Source organism: Gopherus flavomarginatus, chromosome 2 (genome assembly GCF_025201925.1).
Source record: "Gopherus flavomarginatus isolate rGopFla2 chromosome 2, rGopFla2.mat.asm, whole genome shotgun sequence".
Classification (NCBI taxonomy): domain Eukaryota; kingdom Metazoa; phylum Chordata; order Testudines; family Testudinidae; genus Gopherus; species Gopherus flavomarginatus.
The window spans coordinates 208,395,861-208,410,885 of NC_066618.1; the positions used below are offsets into that span (position 1 = coordinate 208,395,861).

At 39.4% G+C, this 15,025-nt stretch overlaps 1 protein-coding gene across 1 annotated transcript in view; it reads left to right on the forward strand.

Annotated features, from left to right (window-relative positions):
- PIEZO2 (piezo type mechanosensitive ion channel component 2) overlaps window positions 1-15,025 on the forward strand; it is a 484,884-nt gene that overhangs the window by 399,070 nt on the left and 70,789 nt on the right. The window contains exons 26-29 of the mRNA XM_050942210.1: window positions 7,083-7,326; window positions 8,981-9,077; window positions 10,078-10,237; window positions 12,358-12,447. Of these exons, the coding sequence (XP_050798167.1) occupies window positions 7,083-7,326; window positions 8,981-9,077; window positions 10,078-10,237; window positions 12,358-12,447 (591 nt within the window). The remainder of the gene's footprint in view (window positions 1-7,082; window positions 7,327-8,980; window positions 9,078-10,077; window positions 10,238-12,357; window positions 12,448-15,025) is intronic.

A 15,025-nucleotide genomic window follows, 5' to 3' on the forward strand; every position in this document is an offset into this window, starting at 1 on the left:
TCAACTGTTTTAGCCATATTTAAAGATTCTGAGTTTTGAATTGTTCATAGACTGGAGTAACAGCATGTTAGTTGGACTGAGAAAACTCTTATATATGTATAATAGAGCCAAGCGTTTTGAGAGGGCTTCAGGTAACCTTGACCCATATCTATTGGCTATGTCTCATCATAGTTTGCAAGAACGAGGGGCATATCTTCCTTTAATCTAAAGTGAGTTAGTGCCTGGTTTTCAGAAGTGTTGAATGTAGCAGTTCCCACTGATTTCAGGAGGACAGTGCATGCTGAAGAGCAAAATGAGGAGATCCTTTTTACTAGTATCATTGAGAAATTAGAAGAAGCCTTAAAACTAAACAAAATAGATTTACTTAAATCAATCATAGTCAAAGAAGTGACTGTAAAAATAATATCATGCCTGTTTTTCTCCCTATAAGACTTCCATGTAAAATTTGCTCAGTTCACAAGTGAGGGAGATGACTTTTCTAGCTGTCAGTATTGCAAATTCACTCTGAGATCTAAAGATCAAGCTGTGTTCTTCTTCACTGATGTGTCATCACTACTAATAAAGATTCTGAATTGAAATTTAGCTGTGTCAGGGTTCCGCCCCCCCCCCGACACTCTGAACTCTGGGGTACAGATGTGGGGACCCGCATGACAGACCCCCTAAGCTTATATTTTACCAGTTTAGGTTAAAACTTCCCCAAGGCACAAATTCCTTTCCTTGTCCTTGGATGGTATTGCTGCTACCACCAAGAGATTTACACAAAAATTCATGGAAGGGTCACTTCGAATCCTATTCCCCCAAACCCCTTCACCTCCTTTCCTGGGGAGGTTTGAGAATAATATACCAACCAATTGCTTTATCAGTGTAAGCACAGACCCAGACCCTTTGGACACTGAAATCAATCAGGTTCTTAAAAGAAGAACTGTGTTTAGAAAGAAAAAAATGAAAGAATCACACCTGCAAAATCAGGATAGAAGATAACTTTACAGGGTAAATAAAAAATTTAAAACACAGAGGATTCCCCTCTGGGCTCAGCTTCACAGTTGCAAAAAACAGGAATAAAACTATCTCTGTAGCACAGCAAAATTCACAAGCTAAAACAAAAGATAACCTAATGCGTTTCCTTGCCCTACTTACAATTTCTGTAATTTTAGATGGATTTTTGCAGGTACGTTTTCAGGAGATGTTGTGCCTGCTTGGCTTCTCTCTCCATCCAGAGAGGGAACAAACAAAGAGAGCTACAACAAATCCTTCCCCTCCTCCCCCAGATTTGAAAGTATCTTCTTTCCTTATTGGTCCTTCTGGTCAGGTGTCAACTAGGTTATTTGAACTGTTTAACCCCTTACAGGTAAAGCAGTCCAGTACAGCTGTCAAGGAGGGATTTTATGCTACTACATACATAAAGGTTGCTACCCTTCCACTTATATTTATGACAAGCTGACAATTTAATCTGAAGCATAACAGAGTCCAGCTCATATTCCTTATAGCTACATTAAACTTGCCATGCTAACTGGAAGTTTTTGAATCTTTTCTAAAGCCTCTTGGTTGACTCCCTAGATACATTCTCTTCTTCCCTCTTTCTGGGTAAGTGTACCTCTAAAGGAAGGAGAGCATCATGGCGGATTGGTTCAGCATGAGCTATCTATTAATAACAAGAATAGTAATGGTCCCTGCCAAGTGGAGCTTGGACCTCCGTGTGTTTCAGGACATTAATTATAATCTGGGATACCTATTTGAATAGCTTAGTTTGCTGATAGAGTGGAGTTATCTCCTTCCTGCTCATGATCATTTGAGTCTAGGACTCTGGGGACATGATATATTTTCATGGGATCCTACCTCTGATTCTTGGAGAAAAGAACATTCATGACAGAGTGTTGGGCCCTGTGGTCCAACCACCTTTGATTTTAAAAACTAAATCTGTGATTGCAGTGCATTCCTAGAAATGCCCTATATAACTGCATTGAAGGTTTGATCCTGTTCTTCAGCCTGGAATGCTTACACTGACCGTGTGGAGATTGAGCAAGGCAGATACACTGCTGAAGGTTTTTCCAAGGAGTTTAGTGACTGGGTCATATTCAGGGGCACTCAACTTCTATCTCTGATTCCCAGATTTGACATACTTTCGCCCATTCAAATTCCAAAAGAGGTTGAATGTGCATTCCTGTTTCCATGTTCTGTAATGGACCTGTGCTTGAATTTGCACATGCTCATTGAGTCCAATTCAAAACTCAGGGGAATTTTATGTTAATTAGCCTTTTGTTTACCTGTGCTGTGTCCCAGTCCTCCTTTGCTGTATCAGAGAAAGTGTCTTTTTGCTTGCAAAGCAAGTTCTGGAATTGTATTGATCTCTCACTCAGAGTTTTATAAAAGTTAATAGTTTCTGTTTTTCTAAAGGTTGTAAGAATAGACAGAAAACCTTCAAGAGTTCAGTATCATTACATGATGCCATTTTTATAATCACTTCTCTTACTATGACTGATTTGTTCAAGACTGTATTCCATTAACCAAATGAATACATGCAAAATTATTAAATTCCATTCTGCAGTAGCCAATTTCAGTGATTCAAAGTGCAGAAGCATCTGCTTCTGAAATTTATAAGGTGGCCACCTGTTCATTTTCTCATAACTTCCTCTTGCACTGTGAGATGAATCTGTACTTATTTATTAATGTTTCTTTGCCATTAGATTCTCCAAGAGTAGTTATATATAAGAAGTTCCTTCTCCCCACCCCCTGCCAAAGGCCCAGCTTGTGATATTTGCTAATTGTAATTGTGGCTGGGTGGAATAGGAGGAGGAGGACATACAACAAGGGAAGATTACTCACCAGTAATTCTATTTGTTATAGTCTCTTTTCCCATGCCACAATCTCTCCTGCTCCCCTCAAGAAGTGCTGCTTGGTATAGTTTTTCTTTGATCTTATTATGTGTGTCTTTCTTCTGGAAGTCTTGGTTTTCACTGATCTTTTGTGTTCTTACTTCTGGTTGGTAAAGTCACAGGCTTCCTGTTATTGGATTTGCTGTTTAGAAAGGAAGAAGAGAGGACTAGAGAAAAGAGAATTGCTGTTGAGTAATTTTCACTTAATTCCCTTACTTTGTAAGTGTGGGACCAGATTATGCCCAATGTATGAGTATGTGTGTATTTTCTTGAATCCAGAAATGTGTTAGTTGCCTTATAGAACAAATAGCAGACACAGTCCCTGCCCCAAAGAGCTTGCACTCTACATTAGATTTTACAATCTAAATTAAAACTATATTGACTTGAGTGCCTATGTAAACTAGGGACTCGCACCTGCTTAACACCAGGGCTGAATTTGGCCCATGTCCTTTCTGTTGGGGCACTTTACATTTCCAAAGCATTGCATATGAAGTTTTAGTCAAACATCTCTCGTTGCTGTCCATGAAGTGTCACATCGCTGAAATTCTACGTAGCAATCTGAAGATTTTCTTCTGATTTTTCTCCCCTGAGGAGACACTTGACAGTAACTGTTCCAGTAGGCATTGCTAAAAGGCTTTTACTACAGTATGAACAATCGGAAGAAAGAACTTGTAACCAAACTGATCACTTAACTTTCCTGTTTCTGGGAAAATACTTGAGATCAACAGTGACAAATGAACCCAAAGGAAGAGATTTTCTGAAAGTCCACATTTCATTCCACCCCCGGATTTCTCAGGGAATGCAGAACTAAGCCTGCAGGAAACCACAAGTGAAGAAATTTAAAAAAACAAAAAAACAAAGCAAAACAATAAAAAGTAGGGACTTTCTAGAGGCAAAGCCAAGATGGCTTGACAGGAGGATCTCTGTTCCCACTGCTTGTGATGTGGGAAAATCCCAGTTTAGAAGAACTCCTGTGCAAGAACCTAGAAATGGACAGAAAAAAAAAGTATGGAGACATGAAAATATTTTAGCCCCTAACGCCAGGACCTAATACCAGCAACTTACACAGAGCTGGCCCTTCTAATGCCTGCAACCAAGGAGACAACAGCAGGTGAAGCAGCAGACCACTCTCATAGGCAGATATAATGCATTCTTTGGAACCCACATATTCTGACTTAGATTAATGAGAGAGGATCTGCAAATCATCATTACAGACTTCAGCTCAGACTTGCATGAAATAAACATTTGGTTGCTAATAAAAAGGGTTTTAACAGCCAGTGCAACTTTGGATTTATAGTCTAAAGCAGTGGAGACAAGAAAAAAAGAAACCTACTGTACTGATAGAGGAGATGATCTTGAAAAACAGGAGAAGAAAAAATACCATTAAATGTAGGAAAGGCCATGAAGAGATCTTATGAACTAGGTCCCATTAATTTTCAGGCATATCCTGGAAGAAACCCATGGATAATCCAATAAAAAATAAAGCTTATTTTCAGAAGTGCTAATACAGCTAAAGGCAAAGGGAAAATCAATAAATCAGCATATAAATCAGTTAGCACCACCAACTGGGCCATTAAAAATCCTGTCAGCCTTTCTACCCGGCTAAGGCAGGCTGGTCCCTACCTGTTCTGACACCATGCTGTACCCCAGAAGCGGCCAGCAGCAGGTCCGGCTCATAGGTGGCGGGGTGGGCACAGGGCTCCGCGTGTTGCCCCTACCCTGAGCACTGGCTCCGCACTCCCACTAGCCGGTTCCCAGCCAATGGGAGCTTGTTGGGGGGTGCCTCTGGGTGAGAGCTGTGTGGGGCCGTACCTGCTGCTTCCAGGGTGCAGTGCAGTCCACGGTGCCAGGACAGGCAGGAAGCCTCCCTTAGCAGCACCACTGCACCGCTGACCGGGAGCCACCCGAGGTAAGCCTGCACCCCAATATCCTGCCCCAGCCCTGAGCCCCTCCCAACCCGGAGCTCCTTCCTGCACCCCAGTCCCCTCACCTTGGCCTTACCCCAGAGCCTGCATGCCCAGCCCAGCTCTTCTTTTTCTCCTCCTTTGGTGTAAGAATATTAAGGTGCATTGACCTTTTCACATGTTTAAGAATGAGAAAAAAGCATGCATGCGTATGTAATATGTGCTTTATATAGTTATATAGTCTATTTAATCCATGCATAATTTAAATTTTAAAAAGAGATTATTCCAAAACCAGCCTCCTAATCCAAATACCTCCCAAACTCTATGGGAACGTTTTGCTCCAGAACTGAAATTTGTTGCAAGCCTCTGTCTGAATGAAAACTTCAGATATACCTGAACTTCGGAGATGTTTGTGTCCAGATAGAACCCTTGAGGCTGATAGCCCAAGTCTGTCAAAAATGTAGAAAAATGCTTTTGATTAGATCTTTTTGAGAGATTTCTTTTCAGCTTCAGTTGTGTTTTCCTCTTTAGCTTTTCCCAAAAATGCTGATGCAGAATATGTAAGCACAATGAGACAAGGCTTCTCAAATATTGGAAGATAAAAGTAGTGTCAGGAAGCAGATCTCTTCCCAAGCGTCCCACACACTAATAATTATTATGTAAAGGAACAGCAACACAACGGTACATTTTTTCAGCAGAAGCACAGACAGTGCCATTTCAGTCACATCCGGGGCCCCTGAAGAACTGTTCAGTTGGGGTCCTCCATTTACTTATTCTCCTGCAAGACTTATAAACAATTTGTTGTTTTGTGTTTTATCGCACAAAGCCCAATGACACCTACACAATTTAGACTGAAATTTAAAGTCCCTATAGTCCTATTGCTTACAAGAAGTAAACAAATAGGAACCTTCTTGTCACCTATCATTAAGTATCTCCCTGAGTGCAGCTTAAGTAAGGACAATGTATAAATATAGGCCAGCAAGACAGCTCCAGAAAGTTCTGGTGAGGCCAGAGAAATTCAAGCAGGGGTTTCTTCACGTAGCAATCCACAGTAAAGATGGCTCATTTACTCCTTAGGTCAGGGGTCCCCAGCGTGGTGCCCACAAGCGCCATGGTGCCCGCCGGGGTGTCTGAATGCACCCCACGTACTGGCCGATGGACGAGCATCCCCCGAAATGCCGCCAACAAGCTGCATCATCCAGAGGCATTGCCTCCAAAATGCCGCCCATTTTCGGCGGGTATTTTGGCAGCAACACCTCTGGATGACGCTGCTTGTCGGCATTTCGGCAGCAACACGTATTGATGTTGCTGCTTGTTGCCTGCACTGTCCTCCATGGCTTGTTGTCTGGCGCCTGCCAGATGAAAAAGGTTGGGGACCACTGCCTTAGGTAGTTTGGTATAGAAGGTGTGAACATTCATGTCATGCTCTCCCTGCATGGTTCCCTGGAACAGCAGGTTTCACAGCTTGCGTGAGCTGATCCTGAACATGTGGTACATTTGGAAGCAAAATGTTCCAGTGAGGGAAACTAAGAATTCATTGGTTTGGAAATGGTTAGCTATACCTACTTCTGCCTACAGCCTTTTGCACATTTTCTAATGTGTAATCTCTGTTCTCCTTGTAAGTAAATATTAAGTCAAGATTTTTAAAGAATCTGAAAACACTGGATTGTTCCTCCTTTCTCCCAATCAAGACGGATTTCAGATAGTCCTGTCTTAGCAAAGGTTTCAGTAAATTATAACACACTGGCATTCTGCAGAAAACACCTCCCAAAACCTCTTACAGTTGATCTGCATTGAAAAAAGATATTTTTAGCAGCTGACTTTGAAAATGAGGCCTCTCACCCGACTGAATTCCCTAGAAGTCATCAATAAGTATAGAATTGTTTGCAATGAGGTAGTAGAGGTGGGTTTTACAAATAGATTTGCTGCACAGTTACCCAAACTTCTTCAGCGATGAGCTCAAACAGTCTTTTACATGCATACAACATTGCCACATAAATCGTGGCATCATGAAGTTTGTGAAGAATATATTTTCCATCCTTGTATGACAAAGGACTTGATCCTATAAGGTGCTGAGCATTCTGCCACTGTTGCATCAAGCACTTAAGCTTGAATCAAGCACATGATGGGAGTAGTTACGTTGGCTTTAGAATTGAAATTAAGCAGGTTTGTAAGAGCTTTGCTGAGTCAAGATCAGAGTGCTCCACCCTTTGTAGGATCAAGCCAGTAGTGGGCAAAAATGTGTAGGATGATGATCAGAAAACGTTCAATAATTTTTTTCTTCTTTTCTGTCTTCTTGTTACAGATCCTACTTAGATATGTATAAAGTGATAATATTTAGTTACCTCTTCTGGTTTGTGCTTACTATCATCTTCATCACGGGAACTACAAGAATCAGCATATTTTGTATGGGTTACTTGGTGGCCTGTTTCTATTTCCTGCTCTTTGGTGGTGATCTATTATTGAAACCTATCAGAAGCATTCTGCGTTATTGGGACTGGCTGATTGCATACAATGTCTTTGTGATTACAATGAAAAACATACTGTCGGTAAGTGGCTGCATCTATAGTTTCAGTGCTGAACTCTTTTGTGGTTTAACTGCAAAAGTGTGCAGTCATTAAGCAGTCATAAAACGTTCCTTTCAGCATCACAAAATTGTACTAATGCTTGCAAGAGTCTTCTGAATTTCATTCAGAAACTGCAAATGCAGTATCCAAAATTACTATGAGTTTATACAGTGTAAGAAAATGTGTACCTATTTTGCTCAATCCAGCTGTCTGAAAGTTCACAAGGTAAGAAGCAATTCTCAAAGAGACAAATCCTGAATTCTTTACATGGGAAAGCTATCCTTTGAAGTCTGTAGAAGCTTTGTGTGAGTAAGAAGTCTGTAAGGACTACAGGGTTAGGTCTACAATGAATAGAGTGTTTGTGTCATTATGGTATTTAATTATAATTGGCATTTTGGAGCCATTGGGCAGTCATCATGCTAAGTGTTGTAGTTTCTGACACTGAGAATATGGGAGCCAGATGCAAGAGATGGCAAACCAACTTCTAGATTCCTTTAATTCTAGTCTAAGTTTTGACTGAAATGTCAATATTTAATTCTTTAAGGCTTTATTTAAATATTAAGGTTCTTTTTATAAATGTTAAACCATTAGTTAGAGAACACTCCTATGATGCCTTTGATAGGCTGAGAAAAGCCAATAATTTAAAATGTTATAAAAGATCACTTTAAATGTATTTTTGGCAATTGTAGCTTACCTTTGAACATTTTTACTGCTGGACTGCGAAGAAAACAGGCATTTTTCATTTTAAATGTATATAAATCAGCATGTTGAAACAAAACTGATTTGTTAGTCACTTGCTTTTACAAATACTCTAAAATGCTAACATATGTGCTTAATTTTATGCAGGTGCATTCAATGGGATTACAGATGTGTAATGTTAAGTATGTTCATAAATGCTTGCAGAATCAGGTGACCAATCTATAGCAGTTGTTTAAACTGTCAGCTTGTGTCACACTGCAAATGTATCATGCCCTATCCAAAAAAAAGCAAAGGAAGTTTTAAAAAAACAAACCAAGCCCAAACCTCACACTACAAAAGGCAGAAATAGTTTTTATTTTTTTTTAAATGGTATATCTCAGTGACAAAGAAATATATTCTTTATTTAGTCTCTTTCATTTTATTTATAATGTAGATGTGTAAATGTTAGCAGTCAGACTTTTGTGTAACTGAGACAGATATTGCAACCCCATGAAATGCCTTTGGGGATTATTGTATTAAATCTATGAATGGTTTATGTATGATTGTGTTCTGTTCCATAAAGGAGGGTTACCATAGCTCCTGCAAGCACTAAAAACAATGGTAGGTAGTTTGCATATACAAGTTCAAGCTGGGTTTCCAGAGACCAACAGACAAAGAAAGGGCTTTTAAAGTACCTTCTTTCTGATCCAGCAAAGGGATGAGGCCTTCTGTCCCAGGGGAGCCCCAATCCTTGTGGAAAGACTGAAAAGATTTTGGTCCACTAAGGCCTCGTAAGACTGATTGGTGACTCCTGGTATGTTTAGCATGTGGAGTGGAACACAGAGAGGAACATACAGATGCAGCCCTCCTGGAACTGTGACAGTAACAAACAGATGTGCTAACATTCTTATCACTTGTTTCTGATCTTTATATGTCAATCTCTTCATTTGCTTTTCAGATAGGAGCATGTGGCTACATTGAGTCATTAATACGAAACAGTTGCTGGTTGATTCAAGCATTTAGCTTGGCTTGTACGGTTAAAGGATACCATCAACGTAAGTGCAGTTAGATTTTTTCCAATGCTTTTCTATAAATAAAGGTTAACTACATTTAGGCTCCTTTCAAAATTTCAGATAAATGTATTTTTCCCGTTACTGATTTGATATCTTGATAACAAATTATATAATGTGAACTAAATTAGGTATAGTCTAGGAGATAAATAGACTAACATGATCAAATACTGCATAAAACTGAATGCTATCTGCTGTATATACAGTGATAATCTTAACGTATCATGGATTTACCTGTAATGTCTGTGCCTAGTGGTTTGCAAATGCTGATTTTTTTTTAATGGTTTCTACTGTAAAACAGTAGAACAGAGAGTTCTGTGAAATTTTAATGGCTAAACCTATGTCCTGCCTAGGAATTCTGCAAAGTTGTTGTTTTCTCTTTCAAAATTTTTTTGTTTGTTTTTTATGATCTAAATAGGAAAAGGATATGCAAAGGCAGTTCACCAAATAAAATTACATACAGTGCAGCCCTGATTATGCTCAAGTTTTGAGTGGCAACAGAAACCTCTCTGGGGCTTGCAAAAATCAAGATGGTTCATGCAGTAGGCTTTGAAACTCTAACTTGGAGCATGGACTTCAAAACCTAGTAGGCTGGCTTCTCTGGTTTTAGAGCAAGCCAGCTCTGATGCACAGACTGCACTCCCCATCGTCTAACTCCAGAGTTCTGTCCAGCTTCCCCAAGGCCAGTTAACTTTGCAGGTGGAATTTACACTCTGGGTCCACAAAACCTAGGTTTAGTTCTGTGATATCCAAAAAATAACTCCCTATATATATATAAAAAAAATATACAGCATACATCAGATGGAATTGTACATTTCAGTTATCTTCAGAAAAACAATTTACAGGCCCAAAAAGGCTTTTCAGAACATTGGCTTATTTCCATTGGGCAGAATGGAGATGTGCTCACATATTTAAGAAGATGATAATCCTTGTCTTGGTGATTTCTGTTTTTTTGTTTTTGTTTTTGTTTTTGTTTTAATATAAGCTAAAGAAACTGGAGACTGTAAACTGCCTAGCGGTGAGGCAGGAATTATTTGGGACAGTATATGCTTTGCTTTCCTGCTGCTGCAGAGAAGAGTCTTCATGAGCTACTACTTCCTACATGTGGTTGCTGATATAAAAGCTTCACAGATCCTGGCATCAAGGTAACATTCAGTGTAATAACGAAAACTGATTCAACCCAAATCCTTCATTATTAGGTATGTTTTTATTATTATTTATATTGAGTATTACCAATAAAGTGTCTGACAGACCCAAGCTCCAGACACTTAGACATAAGTTTGACTATTCCACAATCGATACCAAATAAAAATTGCAAACACATTTCTTCCTCTAAAGGGAAATTCTGGCTGGCTGCTCATACTGGCTACCCATGAAGGAAAAGCCAGCAAAAGGCCTCTGAATCAGATGCTATAGAACTCTCTGCTTTCTGCACTTGGATGAATTTTACTGAATGTCCCAAGGCTGCTTATGCTTCATTTTGTAGCTGTCTCTGTGACCTTTTCCCTTTCTCATACAACTCAGCCAATTCAAGATATAGTCATGCTTTGTATGTTTAGAGTAAAGCTAGCTCAGACCAAAATCTTGGATAACATCATCCCCCCAGGCTGGAAACGTTTAAATGGAAAGTGAAAGGATGGTCTAGTGCATAGGGAAATATTGTCAGTTCACAGTGTTTAGCCTTGGGCAGGTCACTTAATCTACCTAATGCTTTAATTCTTCAGCTGTAAACTTGAGGATAATACTTTCCTACGTCACAGGGATGTCACTGGGATAAAATCTATAAATAATTGTGAGGCACTGAGATATTACCCTGATGAGGGCCATATACATTGCTAGATAGAGCTGAACTTCAGAGCTGGGCCCTTGCATCACTAAAATCTGCGATCTAAACATTCTTGAACTTTGAGGAAGTTTAAATTTGGATCCAAACTTTATGACCTGAGCCCATCTTTAGTTCACAGTTAACATTATGAAACATACAATCCTGACCCAGAGAAGATTAAATTGTCAGTAGGACAATTGCAATATGTCTCTGAAGCCAGATGGTATTCATCCAAGAGTCTAGGCATTTAAGAATGAAGTGGTTGAGTTGCTACGAACAATATGTACTTCCTATTAAAATAACCTACTATACTACAGAACTGACACAGTATGCCAGTATTGTACTTATTTTTTTAAAAGTGCATGTGCTTATCCTGAGAATTACACTTAAGTGAGGCTCATTTCAGTACTAGATAAACTGGTTAAAAAATTAATTAAAATGGACTTATGAAACCTTTAGATGTCTGCACACTGCAGTGTTAACAAACAAGTATGGCTTTTATAAAGGCCTCCAGTGAACTAAAACTCTCTGAGAGAGTCAACAACAACAAAAGGAGGTACAATAAACACAATTTATTTTGACTTTCAAAATACCCTTGATAAAGTCCCTCATGAGAGAGACTATTGATGAAACTAAATAGTCATGGAGTGAAAGGTTTTGTCATGGATCAAAAACTGGTTGAGAAACAGAAAACAAAGAGTAGGAATAGTCAGTTGTCAACATGGAAGTAGGCTAAGAACAACAAACTTTGAAAGGACTTAGCAAAGCTAAGCAACTGGGCAACACAATGGCAGATAAAATTCAGCATAGGCAAGTGCAAAGTACTGGAGATATGCATCAAGAACTAATACACGCTGGCAGATAGTATATTAACTCTAGCCATTTTGTTACCCCCTAACTAACTAACCGAGGTTCAAGTACGCCTCCAGATTGGAGGTGGAACACATACTCATTTGAGGAGTCATATTCATTTGCATTTTGTGTTGTGAACATGAAGCACGTGCTGTGCTCACTGAAGCCTAAGCAGGCAGAACTCCACCCACTCAAAGGCAGAGCTGCGCATGCTAGACAAGAGGATTTAATGTATGCCATAATTTACAAGTAAAGGATCAAATTCTGCAGTTGTGCAAGGAGTTCTCACTCAGGCTTTGACTTTGAGTCCTTGAGGACAGTGAACCCAAGCGCCTGGATAATGACTGCTGTAACTAAATGGTTGAGTAGCAACTGCAGGATTTGACCCAAAATCTGGTTATGGTTGCCGGAAAACATAAATTAATATGCTGCGATTGCTCATCATTTCTGTAATGGCCTTCTGATGGTAGTGTTTTGTCTGAGACTACTTAAGTAGTTTACAAAGTAAGCTTCTCTCTGTGTTTTACTTGCCATAAAGGGAATGTAGAAGCATAATAGTGTTACATCTTCCCCCTATTTCTTCTGTAGAGGTGCTGAACTTTTCCAGGCCACAATTGTCAAGGCAGTAAAGGCAAGAATTGAAGAAGAGAAAAAATCAATGGATCAATTGAAGAGACAGTATGGATTATTATTTATTATATTTATTTCACTGATTACTTCTACTCTACAACATATTAACCCTTTTCTGCGAGCCTGAAGTGATATTTCTTTTGAATTCTTCTAGTCTTCTAAAGCACCCTTTCCTACTTCTCTGCATATTATTGCACAAAACCAAACAAGTGCTCATATGTTGGTTTGGTTTTTGTGAAATATAATTTCTTGATTATAGAAATTATATTCTGTAAATTGAGAGCCTTCACGTATTCCACTATTCTGTGGCTGCAGAATCTACCCTTTGCTACACAATTAGGCCAAAGGATCTACATTTTCATTTTAAAATAAAATTGTCTTTCTATAACTAATGGTTGTGCAGATAACCTTTAAAATGTGGACAAAATGTAAACCAATGCAATATTGACTTCGTTAGTCTGTAGAAAGCCTGAAAATATACTGTAAATAGCCCTTTACTGTAAATAACAACAGAAAGTGTGAACCTCCTCACTAGTTTCAAGGTGGTTTTTTTTTTTTTACCTTTTGAAATATAAGGATGATAAGTTAAATTCCAAAATTGTTAACAATTTCATTGCTTATCGTTTTAGCAATGTAGCAGCAGGATCTGTCTCTTTAGGGGACTATGTCGGTTAATATAATTGGTTTTGTTTTTCCATTTGAGAATACTAATAACTTGGAGAGCCAGATTAGCCAAATCCTGCTAGAGGCACAGGTTACCAAGTGGGACCATGAGATACAGGAAACAGAATAAAAAACAAAACCTTCAGTAGCAGTGGGGTTAATCAGCAAAGCTGTGGTTCTGAGCTGGCTAGTGAATGGCAAAAGCCACACTGATTTCAATATGATCAGGATTTCACCTCTTGTTTCTTTATTCATAATGACCTTTCTTGTGTGTAGGTTCTTTTATTCAGTTTGTGCTGCTTTTGCCCAGGATGAGAATCTGTTTTATCTGTATTGAAAATATTTTCTTTCATTCTAACTGGTCTGAAGAACCCTTTCCTGTATAAAGCCAACCCAGCCACTCAGCTTCTATCACATCTTGCTAATGTTCTTGCCTCATTTCCCAATCTGCCTTCAGTGCCTCCCTAAGTGCTAAACATCCTATCTATCTGGTACTGACATGCCTAAACATCCAGTTACCTTTCACCTGACCCACTACCAACAGTCAAGTCCACACCTGCCCAACTGAAGTCATTACAGAGCTTTCCTCTGTGGCCGTTCTCCTCACGTAAATCTTTTCTTTGGTGTAGAAGTGCTGTGGATGGTGCTGCTATACATTTGGGTGAATTTCATCCTAACTGTATAAAACGATATGCCTGTGTGGGAAGTCATCGTTGTTTTAATTCTTCATAGACATGTTTGAGGTCAAGGTGATCATGTTACGTAGAAACACAAACAAACAAAAATCCAATGTACTGTATTCAAAAATCATTGTTTTGGGTTTGCAGTAAATCTGACTTCAATAAAAACAAAGCCAAAGAATGCTTTGTTTGATTTTATTCAATAATACACATCAATAGACTATAGAGAGCTGCCTACACAACTGTACCGGTTTGATTGACTTAGAGAAATTCTAGCAGTAGTTGAACACAAGGAAAAAAGAGAAATCTGATCATCCATTGGACTATAGTACAAATATATAACTGAATATATACTATACTGTAGTTAGAGACCTAGAATATAATTTGTTTCTAACGAATGGTCAGATCCATCAATAGAAAATTATGTTGACACTTTTTAGTTACTAGAATTTTTGACCCTGATGATTCTAAACAAGTTGTTCAAAAATTGTTTGTTTATTGCAAAAATTGGGTACGTAAGCGTCTAATCCAAAACCCTATTGAAGTGAATCAAAAAACTCCCCTTGACTTCTGTGGCCTTTGGATCAATCTCTTACTGAGCACCAGATTGTGGAGATGGCTCCTCAGGCTCAGAGAAGGAAAGCATAAGAAATCTCCAACCCCCAGTCCCTGCACCCCATGCTACATTTGAACAAAATTGAAGTCCCTGCACTCCCAAAGGAGTTAGGGCTATAGCCACGAGTGCATAGGAGGAAGGACGCTGCACCTCTTGAAGGGATGTAATACCCTGCACACTCCTGCTGAGTTGTGGGAGTCTTCAGGAGAAGTTCCACATGCGGCAGCTTTCCCTCCCAGAGCACCTTCTACAGCAGTATAGCCCCCAATGCCCCCAATGCAGGACTGCGCCTGACTGGCAGGATTGAGCCTGAATTTTTATACTGTAAACATGGAGTAAAATGGCCATTTGCTTGAACTAAGGAAAATGTGAGTATCTATGTTCTATATTCCGACTTACTGTTCCACATTTTCCCCCTGAAATAAGTCGAGCACTTAGAGCGAATCAGCTAGGGCAGCCATGTGACACAAGGCACTCCCAGTCTCCAGGGCTGAGTGCTCTGTCTGCACAGCACTCTCACACCCTGCCAGCCTCTGGAGTGAGACACTGGGCCTCAGATTCAATTCTGGTCTATCTCACAGGGCCATGTAGAGCTCATCTCCAGGGCTCCTTGACTGCTTTTTAAATGGGAGATTAATGTGTGTGTGTGCAGGATGATGTCTTATTT